General features: G+C 50.5%; 2 protein-coding genes across 4 annotated transcripts; one reads left to right on the top strand and one right to left on the bottom strand.

Annotated features, from left to right (window-relative positions):
* Positions 1-6081: 6081 nt before the first annotated feature.
* Positions 6082-12808, bottom strand: Csnk2b (casein kinase 2 beta). Of its 2 annotated transcripts, none has more exons than XM_070024140.1 (7): positions 12515-12808; positions 11107-11189; positions 9545-9647; positions 8905-9020; positions 8396-8471; positions 8079-8268; positions 6082-6317 (listed from the first exon to the last, which is right to left on the bottom strand). In XM_070024140.1, exons 1-7 carry the CDS (start codon positions 12561-12563, stop codon positions 6227-6229), a joined length of 708 nt encoding a protein of 235 aa, XP_069880241.1. In that variant the 5' UTR covers positions 12564-12808; the 3' UTR covers positions 6082-6226. The 2 variants fall into 2 exon arrangements, with proteins under 2 accessions (XP_069880241.1, XP_069880242.1); XM_070024141.1 differs by lacking the exon at positions 12515-12808 and adding an exon at positions 11782-11913.
* Gpank1 (G-patch domain and ankyrin repeats 1) lies at positions 12191-15272 on the top strand. Of its 2 annotated transcripts, none has more exons than XM_070024137.1 (3): positions 12191-12399; positions 12985-14092; positions 14653-15272. In XM_070024137.1, exons 2-3 carry the CDS (start codon positions 13461-13463, stop codon positions 15095-15097), a joined length of 1077 nt encoding a protein of 358 aa, XP_069880238.1. In that variant the 5' UTR covers positions 12191-12399; positions 12985-13460; the 3' UTR covers positions 15098-15272. The 2 variants fall into 2 exon arrangements, with proteins under 2 accessions (XP_069880238.1, XP_069880240.1); XM_070024139.1 differs by having other exon boundaries at positions 13456-14092.
* Positions 15273-15716: the final 444 nt, after the last annotated feature.

Genomic DNA, 15716 nt, shown 5'->3' on the forward strand with positions numbered 1-15716 from the left:
CCCCCCACCCCCACCAACCCTCCACCCCACCCCCATCCAGTTCTCTATCTCCAGGACTGGGACTCAACCTCGGTATCTAACACATCCTAGAGCTTTTGTTTCTTTAACCTTGAGTGAGGGCTGCTGAGGTGAACCCCTGAGGGTGGGGCCCAGGTTGGAGATCGCCAGGTCCCTATTCACCCACTCATCCTCCCTCCATTCTAGAAGCCATCCTGGAGCCCAGTCATTCATTTACACTGGAGCTAAAGACTGACTGGTTTCTCTTTAAGCACACACACTCAGAACTTGGCTCTCACCAGACTCCACCATTACAGCTCCACATGCGCTCTTTTGCTTGGTCATATTTCTCTAAGCCTGGCATTCTGTCCTCAGGCCTGTGGTTTCATCACAAGTTTATCCCTAGATACCTCTTGTTCTAAAGGGAGGGAGGGCACTGAGCGTGGCTACAGGCTGCCGCTGTCACCATGGCCGCCTTTGCACCTTCTTAACTCTGTACCTTAGGAAAGCCTGCAGAGCCATCACCATGGAAATAAACTCCACCCCCTACCCCCGCACACGGGCTGCGCCCTGCCGCGTGGACACGGGAGAAACGGAATTCAGGACGGGATTAATAAATGAAGCCGCGTCTCCCCTGTACCGGGCCTCCCTTCTCAGCCACCCCGTCTTCCCTCCCCACTTGTCCGCTGCCTACCGGCCTCGGAACCCCGGCCCCACAGCAGACACCCCCGGGGATCCAGGGCGACCCCTTTAGGAGCCGGACCTCAGCCTTGCTTAGCTCTCAGCTGCGGCTATGTGTCTGCCAGAGAAGGGATCAGAGGGTGCCGCAAGACCCCGGCCCCTCCCCTTTGACTCCTTCCTGGACCCTGGACGTCCGTCCATCCAGCAGACACTTCATAGGTGCCTGGCTTTTCTCCAATGCATTATTATTATTAGTAGTAGTAGTAGTAGTAGTAGTTGGTTGGTTGGTTGTAGGGCTTGAACTCTGGGCCTGGGCGCTGTCCCTCAGCTCTTCAGCTCAAGGATAGTGCTCTACCCTTGAGCCACAAGGCCACTTCCGATTTTCTGGTGGTTTATTGGAGATAAGAGTCTCACGAGTTTCCTGCCCGGGCTGGCTTTGAACCGCGATCCTCCGATCTCAGCCTCTGAGCAGCTAGGATGCCAGGCATGAGCCGCCCGGCTCTCCAGTGCAGTCTGGAGTTTTCACCCATTCCAAAGCTGGGGAAGGAGCGCGCAGCAGCGCGGTGCGTTTTCCGCTCGAACCTCTTCCTTGCCGTCCATCGTTGGCGAAGCGGCTCCCCCTTGGTGTCTTTCCGTCTTCCGCACCCCGACATCAGGTGATCCTCGGATGCGAAACTGGAGTAGAAACCCTCCCATAACCCAGGTCCCTGAAGTAGAAACGTCTAACAGTCCGGCTGGACCGGGAGGGAAGGGGGCCGGACAAGCGAGGTGCGGGGCGCCCGGCGTCGGCCGGGAGGGGTGGTGGCACCGCAGCGCCGCCTGCCGAGGCCGCTGCGTCCCGGACGGTGTGTCCGCTGGCCCCGGGCGCGGCCACCCCCGTGTGTGTTCCCGGAGCCGCGACGCAGTCAGGCGCGGGGAACGTGCCGTGCCCGACCCGTGGGCCCCCGGAAGGCCAGAATGACTGGCCAGTAGCTGAGCTTGACGGAGAACCCCAGGGGGCACTAGCCGAGGGATCCACAAGTCCTTCCTTTACGGTCTGACAGTGCCACGCCTTTCACCTCCCAGTGCAACCCTGACCTGACCTAACGTTTTGTCTGACACCAAACCTGTCCAGTCTGCATTCTAAACAAATAGGTTCCTTCACGCTCCTCGGCTCCCTACCTTCTCCACGAGCCTAGCACGCCCCCTTGCGACTGAACTTAGAATAGCGTCCAATGTCCGACTTCATTCTTTTTACTCTCCAATGTGTCCAGGGATAACTTCTAACTCTGATCGTTACTCTGAACTCCCTCTGGTCTAGTTGTCCCTGTCCTGGAGTTCGTGGGGGTGCTCCTCCATCCCACACCATTGCTTGCAATGAGGCAGTGATTGGTGAGAAAATGTGAAAGTTCTCAGGCTGGGTGCTGGTGGCTCACTCCTGTAATTCTAGCTACTCAGGAGGCTAAGATCTGAGAATACTGGTTCAAAGCCAGCCCGGGCAGAAAAGTCCCTGTACAACTCTTTTTTTTTTTTTTTTTTTTTTTGCCGGTCATGGGGCCTGAACTCAGGGCCTGGGCTCTGTCTCTGAGCTTCTTTTTCTCAAAGCTAGTGTTCTACCACTTGAGCCACGCACAGCGCCACTTCAGGCTTTTTTCTGTGTATGTGTTACTGAGGAATCGAACCCAGGGCTTCATGTATGCTAGGCAGGCACTCTACCACTAAGCCACATTCCCAGCCCAGTCCCTGTACAACTCTTATCTCTAATAAACTACTCAAAAATCCAGAAGTGGCTAGCACTAGCCATGAGCAAGAGCTGAGACAGTGCCCAGACCCTAAGTTAAAAAATTATCCTATTGCTGAAGCCCTGACCCAAGCCAGGATGGTGGGGCCTAGAGAAGCCCCAATAGTGGTGAGGACACTGAACATCTGGCACTGATTTCCATCAAAGTGTTGCTTCTCTCCTTCCTCTTGGCCAAACTTTTTTCTACAAATATAAAGCTCAGTGGGCTGGGAAGGCGGCTCAGTGTTAGAGTGCTTGCCTCGCATGCATGAGGCCCTGGGTTCAATCACATAAGCAGAAAAAAGCCAGAAGTGGTGCTGTGGCTCAAGTGGTAGAGCACTAGCCTTGAGCTGAAGAGCTGAGGCCCACAACCGACAAAAAATTAAAAAAATAAAAATAAATATGAAGCCCAGGCTGAAGGCCAGAAGACAATGTGCATTTCATGGCAGGCCCTGCTAGGAGCTTAAGTCTGGAACCCCTATGTCTCCACAGCACCCCCCAAACCCTTATACACAGTCCTCTTATTAAAGTGCTGGTCATGATGAGCTTAGTGTTGAATAAAAGGCTTCATGAGAAGAGTCTCTTAGCTTTCTGGATAAAACAAATGTCTGGATACTCAATGTACTTCTGCCCATGGTAGAAAAATGTCACATATCCACCAACCTAGACACTCCCCCCCATCACCCCCACTGAGAGGTACTGAAGGGTTAAAGTTTTGAGGCAGTGACCACTTGTTGCTTGTTTCTAACAGAGCAACACGTGGTGGTAATCCAAACACCTGGTTGGTTGTGAGCCTTTATAACCCCTGCAAATCTTTAGCTGGGGCACTCCTAGGCTCAGCTGGACGAGGCCCCAGCTGCAGCCTGTTTAAATAAAACCTTAAAACAGCTGTAAAGTCTGACTCTCGGTAGTATTCTTGGTGGGGGTCCTGCGACCTAGGCACAACAGTACCTGGTGCCAGTATCCTTGAACCAAGTACCCACAAAGAGCTCAACAAGCAACTCAAATGTGAACATGTGGGGCTGGGAAGGTGGCTCAGTGGTAGAGCGCTTGCCTTGCATGCCTGAGGCCCTGGGTTCGATTCCTCAGCACCACATAAGCAAAAAGAAAAAAGCCCGAAGTGGCGTTGTGGCTCAAGTGGTAGAGTGCTAGCCTTGAGCTGAAGAGCTGAGCTGAGGGACAGTGCCCAGGCCCAGAGTTCAGGACCCACGACCGGACCCCCCCCCCAAAAAAAAAAATGTGAATATGTGCTCTACAGTCTTCCTGGCTTAAAGAACTTTTCATTTCAGGTGAAAAAACTGGCACCACCATGGTGCAGTGTTCTTCTGTGTTGTAGGATATGTTTAAGGCTAGGGAGCGTCACTCTTCATGCTTTGCTCTTTACCTGAGCAGAGGTGGAGGAATGTGATCCATTAGGGCAGACTGAGAAGCCTCAAGCCTAGGATGAAATGGGTAGGGTTCTGCAAGCCTGTTTAAATCACATACATTGCAACTCTCTACACCTGCCCACATCTGAGCCTCATCCCACAAGGAACGTGACACAAATTTAGCCCAGCCAGTTTATTTTGGAGGCAAATGGAGGAACATGGAACAGAGCAGGAGAAACTCCCCCCCCCGCCCTTCTCACCAAGCACTTATGGAACAATAAAGTCAAGAAGGCCAGAGATTTTTTTTTTCTTTTGGTCAGTCGTGGGGTTTGAACTCTGGGCTTGGGTGCTGTCCCTGCGCTCTTCAGCTCAAGGCAAGTGCTCTACCGCTTGAGCCACAGCACCACTTCCGGATTTCTAGTCGTTTATTGGAAATAAGAGTTTCATGGACTTTCCTGCCAGGGCTGGCTTTGAACCACAATCCTCAGCCTCCTGAGTAGCTAGGATTACAGGTGTGAGCCACTGGTGCCCAGTGAGGCCAGAGATTCTGAAAGGCCAGAGGCAGCAGACCAGGATAGAAGAGGGCTGGTGGACAGTGAGTCAGGGTCACCAGGTTGCCATATCAGGAAATCTGCTCAGAAGTCTACCCCACATCTTTCCTGATACACGTTTTTGTCTGGCACTGAGTCTTAGACTCCGGGATATCATACCAGATCTGAGAAGATGTGGCATGTAACCAAGAGAGAGGAGGGAGAAATGGTAACCACTCAGATTATGACAGCTTTGGCACCTTCCTTAGGTCAGCCTGGGAAGAAATCACACTTGAGAAGACAGCAGCACCAGACATTAGGGGAGGAAATGAAACCATAGTCTGGCATTACTAAAGAGAGAGGCCTGAGAGATCACGGGGACAGTGGGTTTTCTCAGAGGACAGTGCAAGGTGCTGAGGATGTTTATGGGGGGAAGTACTGAAACAGAGGGAGAATATAGTAAGTGGAAAGTCTTAGCATCCAACCTGGGGAAGAACCTGAGTCCTGAACTCTTCAGGAACAAGTACATATGGCCCAGGTCAACAATGGACCAAACAGGGTAGCCAGTGAGCCCAGCACTTGAGGCTCCTTTCCAGAATAGAAGCTAGGCAATGAGAGGTTCAGGGGATGGTGGAACTAGTGGATCTGAGAGTTGTACAGGGGCAGGGTATCTCAGGGGGCTTAGGCAGGGAGTTGTGAAGCTGGGTACTGGTCTAGAAGTTGCAACACAGGGCCTGATGCTAGTACTCCAGAAAACAGGTATTGAGGGCTGGGAATGTGGCTTCGCGGTAGAGTGCTTGTCTAGCATGCATGAAAAACTGGGTTTGATTCCTTAGGACCACATAAAAAGAAAAAGAAAAAGCTGGAAATGGGGCTGTGGCTCAAGTGGTAGGGAGCTAGCCTTGAGCTGAGGGACAGCGCCTAGGCCCAGAGTTCAGCCCTGACGACCGACAAAAAAAAAAAAAAAGCCATACCTGTGTACCACCTGGATTTTACCCAGCTGTCTGTCCTTTATCTCTTTGAAAGACCTCCTTCCCCTCAAGATGCCCAGGGATTAGTGTCTGCCTCTGGTACCAACTGCTGTCCTCTCACACAACAGGATCCATCCCCACAGAGCTGGGAAATGCTGATCAGGGACCAGTGGCCCCACCCTTCCTAGATAAACATGTCTCAGGATCCCCAGCAGGGGGCACAATCCTGGACCTATCTCTTCCCTCCAGTTCTATTTGAAACTTCCTAGGAAAATTGAGTTTTACTGATTAGGTCCTTTACACTATCAACAGCCACAATGCCCAAAGAAAACACCTATCTCCCCAGTCTTTGAAACCTGATTTTTCCTTCCTTTTCTTAAAAAAATTTTTTTTGGGGGGTCTGGTTGTGGGGCCTGAACTCTGGGCCTGGACGCTGTCCCTCAGCTCTTCAGCTCAAGGCTAGCGCTCTACCACTTAAGCCACAGCACCACTTGCGGCTTTCTTCTTTTTGCTTATGTGGTGCTGAGGAATCGAACCCAGGGCCTCAGTCATGCAAGGCAAGTGCTCTACCACTGAGCCACCTTCCCAGCCCTTTCTTTCGTTCTTAACACTGCAGTTCCTCATACCTAATGTAGGAATCCTGTCCTACTCTAGACATAAAAACACCCATTTGTGCTAGTTTTCAACCTGAGGAAAATGACCTGGACCATGGCAACCCCTGGAGTCCAGCATACCCACCCCTTTCCTTCCCCAACCATAAGCACCAACACACTAACTTGTGGCCTTTTCTTCCATTTTATTTCATATTCCCACCACAATAATGGCTCCTTTAATTTAAACTAAAAACCATAGAGGGTTACTGAAGGGGTGGCAGCAAAGGAATGGAGGTGTCAAAGACCGAAAGACAAGTGGGGTATAGAGTCAGCGAATGGTCTTGACTGGGCTCTTGAAGTTGCTGGCAGCTTGGAGTTGCAGCTGGTAAGCCATTGGATGGATCTTGAAACCGTAGAGCCTGGACCGGACAGAGGTCAGAGAAGCAGCACGGTGAGCCCCATTCTGGCCCTGCCAGTGGCCTGAATTCCCGCCTCCCTATGCCACCAGCTCCTCCGTGGGCTTGCTCAATGCTTAAGGGCAGTGGCTCTCAAATTTTTTTGCTTATGAATATTTGAATATTTATCTTAAACATCCACTAAGACTCAAATTCCAGACTAGGCGTTAAGTTTCAAGGGCAGGATCCTTGAGCTCAGTTTAAAAATTAATAAGGGCAGCAAGGCACTGGTGGCTCATGCCTGTAATCCTATGCAGGAGGCTGAGATCTGAGGATCTGAGGTTCAAAGCCAATACAGGCAGGAAATCCGTGAGGCTCTTATCTCCAATTAACTACCAGAAAAACCAGAAGTGGCACTGTGGCTCAGGTGGTAGAGTGCTCTCTTTTAGCTGAAGAGCTCAGGGACAACACCCAGGCCCAGAGTTTAAGCACCACCACCACCACCACCACCAAAAAACAAACAAAAAAACAATGGCAACATATATATCAACCCTGACTCATCAGGAAGAAAAAAAGACTGGAGGTGTAGCTTAGTGGCAGAGTATGAGCTTAGCAAATATATGGCTCTGGGTGCAAATATACGGCTCTGGGTTCAATCCTCAGCATGTGAGCATACATGTGTGCATATGAACATACACGCACTCACATGCCAGGACATATACAACACTGTTTCAATATAAAATGGAACCTTTGGGGCTGGGAAGGTGGATCAGTTGAAGAGTGCTTGCCTTGCATGCATGGGGCCCTGGGTTGATTCCTCAGCACTACATAAATGGAAAAAATCGGAAGTGGCATTGTGGCTCAAGTAGTAGAGTGCTAACCTTGGGCTGAAGAGCTAAGGGACAGCGCCCAGGCCGAGTTCAAGTTCAAAAATAAATAAATAAATAAAAATTAAATGGAACCTCTTGCAGGGCGATGGTGGCTCATACCTGTAATCCTAGGCTGAGATCTGAGGATCATGGCTTAAAGCTAGCCCAAGCAAGAAAGTCCGTGAGACTCTTATTTCTAATCACAGAAAAAAAAAAATCCAGAAGTGGTGCTGTGGCTCAAATGGTAGAGCGCTAGCCTTGAGCAAAAGGAACCCAGGCCCAGAGTTCAAGCCCATGACTGGTCAAAAAAAAAAAAAAAAAAGGAACCTCTCTTCCTTTTGTTCTTAGTGAAAAAAAAAAAAAAAAAAAAAAAAGACAACAGTAGGGCCAGTGGCGGGGCTCAAGTGGTAGAATGCCTTGTCTTTTGAGAGCAAGTCCTTTAGTTTAATCGCTAGCATGAAACAAATTATTTTTTAAAATATCTGTATAATTTTTTCAAAATGATATAGTAGAAAGATAAAACATATTTAACCACCTCCTGGCAAAGGTTGAACACTCAGAATGGTGGCAATAATAGGTTTAAATGGTACTTTAAGTGCTACACATTCTAAGCAATGAATATAGTTAAAAGACACTGTTCTAGTCTGGGCTGTGACTTCAGTGGTAGAACACCTGCCTTGCAAATGTAAGGCTGAGTTCAAACCCCCAAATACACAAACAAACATATAAAAAGATACTGTCAGGCAGTATCAGCATTTCTACTTTATGAATAAGGAAAATAAGGCAGAGGCAAGCATGACTTTCCCAGTCATTCACAGAAAGCCCTGCCTTTGGACAAGCAGGCCTGCCCTTTCTTTTCTTTAGGGGGTCTTTGGCTTTTCCTTTGATCCGTGGTGACTCTTTCCCTGCTCCCCACCTGGGCACAAACTGGTTGGCAGGTCGCTTGGGCCGGTACTCGGGATGCACCATGAAGAGCATGTGAGGGAAACCGGTGCCGAAGTAGGCGCCGTCCGTGTGATGGTGCCTTGATGACTTGGGTGTGTACACGTCCATGCACTTGGGGCAGTAGAGCTTCACCATGGCCTCGCCTGGGATGTCTGAAAGGCCTGAGAGACAGCCAGACTCTGCAGGCCAGGTACCCCCCAACTCTGCCCAACCTCCCCACAGAACTCACGTCCAAATTTCTCAAAGGACTGCCATGTGGTGCCCTCCTCTCCTTTCTTCAACACTCACCGATGGGAAGCATTGGCTGGTTCTCACAGTACACACGGGGACAGTAGCCAAAGTCTCCCTGCTGGTACTTTTCCAACTGAGATGTGTAAAATAGAAGGTGTTTACAATGCAAAGGTTCACTGTGAAGAGACATCCTCCACAGCCCAAACCATGTATCACTGTGCTCGATGCCTGCCACCTCTGACCAGAGGCCCCTTCTCTCACTCAGATGGACCCTTAAAATCCTCTACTGCCATTCTTCCCCTTAGGCAAGCTGCAAAATATCAGTGCTATTTGCTATTTGTTCCTAGAGGACAGGCAATGTATTGCAACTCCCTGTCCAATGTCTTCTCTTCTCCTTGGAAAAAAAAAAACCTCCAAAAGGACTCAATTCCCGGACCCAAGCTGAGATTCTTCCTTTCTCTCTTCTCAGCTAGATTCCTTGGTAGAGATAAAACTTGACTTCTTGCTGTGGGAACCTGTTTCCCTACTGCCTCACAAGGAGTCAAATGGAAGCAGAGAGGCCTCACCATTTGGGCGATGCCACGGTTGGTGAGGATATAGCGGGCGTGGATCAATCCATAAAGCATCTCAGCTGCCTGCTCAATCAGGTCACTCTGGTTGGGGTTGTCTTCCAGCTCTTCATCTGAAATAAGAGCCAGGCAAATACAACCACTTGTCTTTTAGCTTACCAAGGTACCACACCCACCCCTAGGGACAACAGCCTACTTGTTTGCACCCACCCTGTAAAACCAATCACTTGGTCCTCTGACCCTCCCATTAACCCAAGGCAGCTGTGCCTTCTCTCTACACCTCTTCAGCCTCTGCTCTCTTCTCTCCCTCCCATTTCCTTCCTCAATAGACAAACATCAAGAATTCAGTGCAGATTCTAGTCGGGGAGTTTCAAGAGGCAGTAAACAAAACCCACAAAGAAACTGGTATTATGGAACAGAGTTGTAGATTTACAGCATGATAACACACTTTACTAGTTAAACTCATTAGGGTGGTAGATCAAAATAACGCAGGGTATCTAGGGTTAGGGAATGTGGTGAACCAAAGGAAAGTTGGACATTTAAAAACAAACATGAGTAGGGATTGGAAGAAAAGTGTACACTGTTCATATGTGCACACACAGAGACCCACACCAACAGGGGAGGAGGGATGCCTCACCAGGCTCCAGGTCCAAGATCATGTCTAGAGCTTGTCGATAGTGAGGCACCTGCTCATTGAGTCCAGTAAGATTAAATTTGTCCTGGATGTAGTCTTCATCCACCTATCAGAACAAGGGAAGTGAAGAGGAAACCTGTATCTGAATCACTAGCTTTGACCTGGGCAGGATGCCCTAACTGATACCTGGATTTCAACAAACTGCACTTGTTTCCCTTGGTTCCCACTTACAGCTCAGTAGTACTTGAGTCTCTCTTCCCAGTGTACATACTGTCACCCATAAGAATTTTTGTCTTTTCTAAGGATTAGCAATCTCCTGTGGAGGCATCCCTTTTTTTTTTTTTTTTTTTTTTTTTTTGGGTCCAGTCGTGGGGCCTGAACTCTGGGCCTGGGCGCTGTCCCTCAGCTCTTCAGCTCAAGGCTAGCGCTCTACCACTTGAGCCACAGCACCACTTCTGGCTTTTTTCCTTTTGCTTATGTGGTGCTGAGGAATCGAACCCAGGGCCTCAGGCTTGCAAGGCAAGCGCTTCTACCACTGAGCTAACTTCCCAGCCCGAGGCATCCCTTTTAAGATCACAATCTACTTCACAGAATTTCTAGTAACCAATTTTTCTTCCTCTCCTAAGGATACCTGGCTCTCTCGGAAAAATGGAAGTTGAACAATTTGTTTTCTAAAGGCAACTAGGATCACATTGATACATAGCTCTTGCATCTTACAAAACACTTCAACATGAAGCTTTTCAGGTATCCTAAAAACCATCAAAGACAGGTACTACAAATACCATTCTAGTAATAAAATAAAGGAAAAAGCAGGCTGATGAGTCCAATGTTACAAATTGTTGGTTGTGGGGCTTGACATCAGGGCCTATGCACTATCCCTGAGCCTCTTTTCTGTTCAAGTATAGCACTCTACCCTTTGAGCCACAGGCCCCTTCTGGTTTGCTTTTTTCTTGGGTCCGGTTGTGGGACCTGAACTCTGGCCTGGGCGCTGTCCCTCAGCTCTTCAGCTCAAGGCTAGCGCTCTACCACTTGAGCCACAGCGCCACTTCCGGCTTTTTTCTTTTTGCTTATGTGGTACTGAGGAATCGAACCCAGGACCTCAGACATGCAAGGCAAGCGCTCTACCACTGAGCCACTTCCCAGCCCCTGCCACTTCTGTTTTTTGAGTTGTTTACTGGAGAAAAAGAGTCTGTCAGACTTTTCTGCCTGGGCTGGCATTGAACTTCAATCCTCAGCCTCCTGAGTAGCTAGAATTACTAGCGTGAGCCACCAGCACCTAGCTCAGAGTCCAGTATTTTTTCTTTTGTCTGGGTGCTGTCTCTGAGCTCTTCAGCTCAAGACTAGTGCTCTCCCACTTGAACCACAGCGTACAATGTTATATTTTTGCCGGGTGGCAGAGCTGGGACTTGGGACCCCATCTTGCTACTTCACCACAGGTTAATGTGGGGCTATTATAGCATTCTTCCGTGACAGGAAGCATATTAACACAAGAGTGGTGAATCTGAGGGAATGTCTGACAAGAAGACAAGTGGAGCTGGCCAGTAGGGAGGTTTAAGAGCACTCACTTCACAGAAGAACTCATTGCCACGGAGCCCACAGAACCAGGAAATCCAGGATACCTCCTCTGAGCTACTCATCTTCACGTCAGCTGAAAAAGAAAAACACAAGTAAAGCCCTAACACTCCCTTCTGTCTCTGGCATCCTCCCTCCTCCCACACTTTACTTCCAAATCACAGAAGAATTTGGGGCCACCCTTTCTGAAAAGATCCCAAGACTCCAGAACAGTTCTCTCCCCAGCTTCTTATTTACATGTCGGCCACTTTTCTGTCAGGGGAGGAATCCTTCGAGAGCCCCCACCACCTGAAGGAAGCCGACAGTGACTGACCCACCGCCCCTCTTCCCTTGGTGCCAGCTCTCGCTGGGTCTTTGGCTTCGGCTCCCCTACCACCCCCTCCCCCCGCAGGTGTCTGCATGCGCCTTTCCTCAAGGGTCCCAAAGTTTATCCTCCCCAAGTAAGAGCTGGGTTCCCCCCGCCCCGCCTTTCCCCACAGTGGGGGCATGTTAGCTTCCTTTCCCCGAGGTCTCCCAGACACCCTCCACCCCTCAGGCCACCCACACTTTTTCGGGGCAGGACCCAGTAACTTCCTTCCTCGCCCCCACATCAAGGCTCACAGACTCCATATGCCCCACCCAGGGACAAGGGACAAGAAACTTGTCACGGCGAACGACCTCGTACTCACCAGATGGACGGGGACCAGGGCGGGGTGGGGGAGGGGAGTTGGTGCTCCCAAGGAACGAAGGCGACCGCTACAACGCAGGCCGCGGACCCAACCGCGGCAGGCGAAGTAGGAGGGGGGGGGGCTGGAAATTGGGAGGGGGAGGGTAACGCGCAGGCGCTAAGGGTCAGATGCCTCGGTGGACGCCGGGAGATGAAGTCCCAAAAAGGGAGAGGAATTTGTGAATGAGGGGGAAGAGAACTACAAATCCCAGAAGGCCCCGCGCACGACCCTGGAGTCGCGAGACCTTTGAGGTAGCCGCTTGGGGGTGGGCTCTAGGCGCCACCGGAAGCGGAAGCAAAATAGGGTGTTCCGGGCCAGGGAGCCTGGGAAATATAGTTGTGGACTCACAGGACTGTGGGGCCGGGTAGGGCTGGAGATGGGGACGGGGATTGGGGCTTTAGCTGGCGGCGGGATGCTTCCTTTTCGATCCCCTCACACTGGTGCCCCCTGCCGCCCTGGGGACTGACTGCGCCCCGGGCCAACCCACTGGACCTTTAATTGCCTGGCCTGGGGCTTCATCCGATTCAGGCCGGCCACTGGGCCCGGCGATAGAGTTTCCTGGCATACAGAAGACCCGAGGTGCGGCTGGGTTGGGGCTGAGGAGCGGGGGCCGGGCATGCTTGGGTTGGGCCGGGTGGAATTGAGTTAGACTGAGCTGAGTGCTGTGAGAACCCAGATGAGACAGAATGCTAACCTGCGGCGGCGCCAGCCACTCTGTTATTCGGCCCTTTACACTTCTCCATTTCCTCTTAGGGCTTGAGCGGGGTGTTGTGCTGCGGGCTGTTTAGTGTGTTTTTTCGAACCCTGGTCTGAGTAGTGATGAGGGGCAGAATGACGTTAGTTCATTTCATAGCTTCTCTGCATTCCACAGGTTTCCGTTTGCCTCTTCAGGACCTCTTTTTACTTGGAGAGTGGCTGCCCAGCTCCAGAAAATGAGCTGGGAGCGAGAGGCCACGTCGAGGGCGACGAAGGGCATTGTGGGGGCGTTATGTAAAAGCTGGACCCCAACCGACAGATGCCCCTAGGTCCTCGAGCTAGCTGAGCGCGTGATGCTTTGCGCGTCTGCTTGGGAGGTTCCAGGGCTGGGAAACAACCCTTGTGTTTTTGTTTTGTGATTGCCACGCTTGCATCTTCGTGTCCTGTGACAATTTGTGTCTACTCTAGGATTGTCCTGTTTTGTCCTATGGCAGCTGCAAAGCATTGGAGACAGAAGATTTTTCCCTGAAGTCTTCAGGCGTAATAATAACTTACTTGTTATTTGGGGGGAAGAAGAGACCCTGAAATAGGATCGAGAGTTTTTTTTGTTTTGTTGGTTGTGGGGCTTGAACTCTGGGCCTGGGTGCTGTCCCTCAGCTCTTCAGCTCAAGGCTAGCACTCTACCACTTGAGCCACAGTGCCATTTCTGGTTTTCTGAGTGGTTTATTGGAGATAAGAGTCTCATGGACTTTCCTGCTCAAGCTGGCTTTGAACCATTATTCTCAGTTCTCAGCCTCCTTAGTAGCTAGGATTACAGATGTGAGCCACTGGCACCTGGCAGTATTTTTTATTCTAAGGCTGCTCTTCTTCAACCTGGAAACCCCCCTGGAGAAGTTGGCTTTCCTTGCCATATCTTTGTTTTCTTAATTTTCCCCAAAGCTATCATGTCCAGGTCATCCCTTATCACATTTACACCAGCCACAGACCCCAGTGATCTATGGAAGGATGGGAAGCAGCAGCAGCAGCCTCAGCCTGAAGAGCCAGAACCCATTCTAGATGGGGCTGCAGCCCGGGCTTTCTATGAGGCCCTGATTGCAGATGACAGCAGTGTCCGTGAACCCCAGAGATCTCTGCCTAAACCTGTCCAAGAAAGAAAGAGGAAGAAAAGACGAACAATGAGGGAGGCTGCAGCAGAAGCCAGGGCCACAGGAGTATCAGGAAGACAAGAACAAGAGAGATCCATTGAAGCTGAGGACAAGATGACCCAGAGGATACTGAAAGCGGCCCAGGAGGGGAACCTGGCAGAACTTCGAAAGCTGCTGGAGCCTCAGGAGGCAGGAGGAGCTGGAGAGAATATCAATGCTCGGGACTCCTTTTGGTGGACGCCCCTGATGTGTGCTGCCCGAGCAGGCCAGGGGGCTGCTGTGCGCTATCTCCTTGGCCGAGGGGCTGCCTGGGTGGGGGTCTGTGAGCTGGGTGGCAGGGATGCTGCTCAGCTGGCTGAAGAAGCAGGCTTCCCTGAAGTGGCCCGTATGATCAGAGAGAGCCATGGAGAGACGAGGAACCCAGAGAACCGGTGAGAGGGTGCCTTAGCCTATATCCATTTTCAGTTCTGCCCTTCCTGTACCCCATATCAGAGGTCCCAGAATAGCTGATGAGGTCTCCTCATCCTCTAGTCGTAGAGTTATATGGAGTTATTTTTCTCATGGGTTGGGCTTCGGATGCCATGGATTAGCATGCAAAATATTAGAACAGTGTTTGCCACAAAATAACATACTATATAAATGTTTGCTATGGCCATTGTTATTCATCTCTTGCCCACGAAAGCTTGTGAACCCTTTTTAGCAAATCTCCCAACTGTTCCACTCAGAGTCCCTTGTGACTAAGTGGGGAGGGGCTGTGGATCAGTGAGGGAACACTTGCACAGTATTTACAAGGACTTTAGTTAGATCTCCAGCACCACACACACAAAGCAAAAACAAAAAACACAAAGGTGAGGGTGAGTGGGGGAGAAGGCAATTTGTTCCTTTACAGAAAAGGCAGTAGAATACTGCTACCCTGCCAGCCTTTGAGGCCTCTACTCTTTCCCTTTTTCATCCTCTGACTTTAACCCATTTTATTCATTCTCTACTGTAGGTCTCCCTTACCCTTCTCACAGTTCTGCGAGACTTGTGGTGCCCACTTTGAAGACTTGAATCACCGCTCATCCACTGCTCATCTGCTGTTGCTGTCCAGGGGTTCCTGTGCTCCCAAACTTTCCCTTGGTGTTCCCAGCTCCAGCCCTGGTTTCAAGTTGTTGCTGAAGGGGGGCTGGGAGCCAGGAATGGGATTGGGACCTCGGGGTGAAGGCCGTGCCAACCCTATCCCCACTATCCTCAAGAGGGACCAAGAAGGATTAGGCTACAGTTCAGCACTTCAGCCTCGAATCACACACTTCCCTGCTAAAGATACCCGGGCTGTATCTGGAAAAGAGAGAGCCCCTCGAGTGGCCACACTGAGTAGAAGGGAGAACAGAAAGCAGGAGGAGAAAGACAGGGCCTGGGAGCGGAATCTAAGGACATATATGAACCTTGATTTCTGACTTGGCTGAAGTCTGACCATAGTCTGGGTTTGGAAGTCTGAACTTGGACCTCTGATTAGGCACTTTGACTTAGACTGCCTGGGATCTGCACAAGTGCCAACTCTCTCAGGTTTTGACCTTTTGGTGGAGGGGCTGAGAATAGAGAAATAATAAAACCTTCTCCTTTTGTGGCTTATTTACCTTTTTTTTTTTTTTTTTTTTTGGTGGGCCGTGGGGCTTGAACTCTGGGGCTGGGCGCTGTCCCTCAGCTCTTCAGCTCAAGGCAAGCGCTCTACCACTTGAGCTACAGCACCACTTCCGGTTTTTCTGGTGGTTATTGGAGATAGGAGTCTCACGGTCTCTCCTGCCCGGGTTGGCTTTGAACTGCGATCCTCAGATCTCAACCTCCTGAGTAGCTAGGATTATAGGCGTGCCACCAGCGCCCGGCTTATTTACTTTTTGAAAAAAATGTTTTGTAGTCAAACATATCTGAGGACTGTTGGGCACTGTGGCTCACATCTGTGATCCTATCTACCTAGGAAGCTGAGAGCTAAGGGCCCTGGAGGCAGACAAATTCCAGAGCCTTCCAATTAGCAAAAAATCAGAAGTAGAGGTGTGGCTCAAAGTGGTAGAGGCCAGC

Source organism: Dipodomys merriami, unplaced genomic scaffold, assembly GCF_024711535.1.
Source record: "Dipodomys merriami isolate MVZ:Mamm:240054 unplaced genomic scaffold, mDipMer1.0.p SCAF_16, whole genome shotgun sequence".
Taxonomy (NCBI): Eukaryota; Metazoa; Chordata; class Mammalia; order Rodentia; family Heteromyidae; genus Dipodomys; species Dipodomys merriami.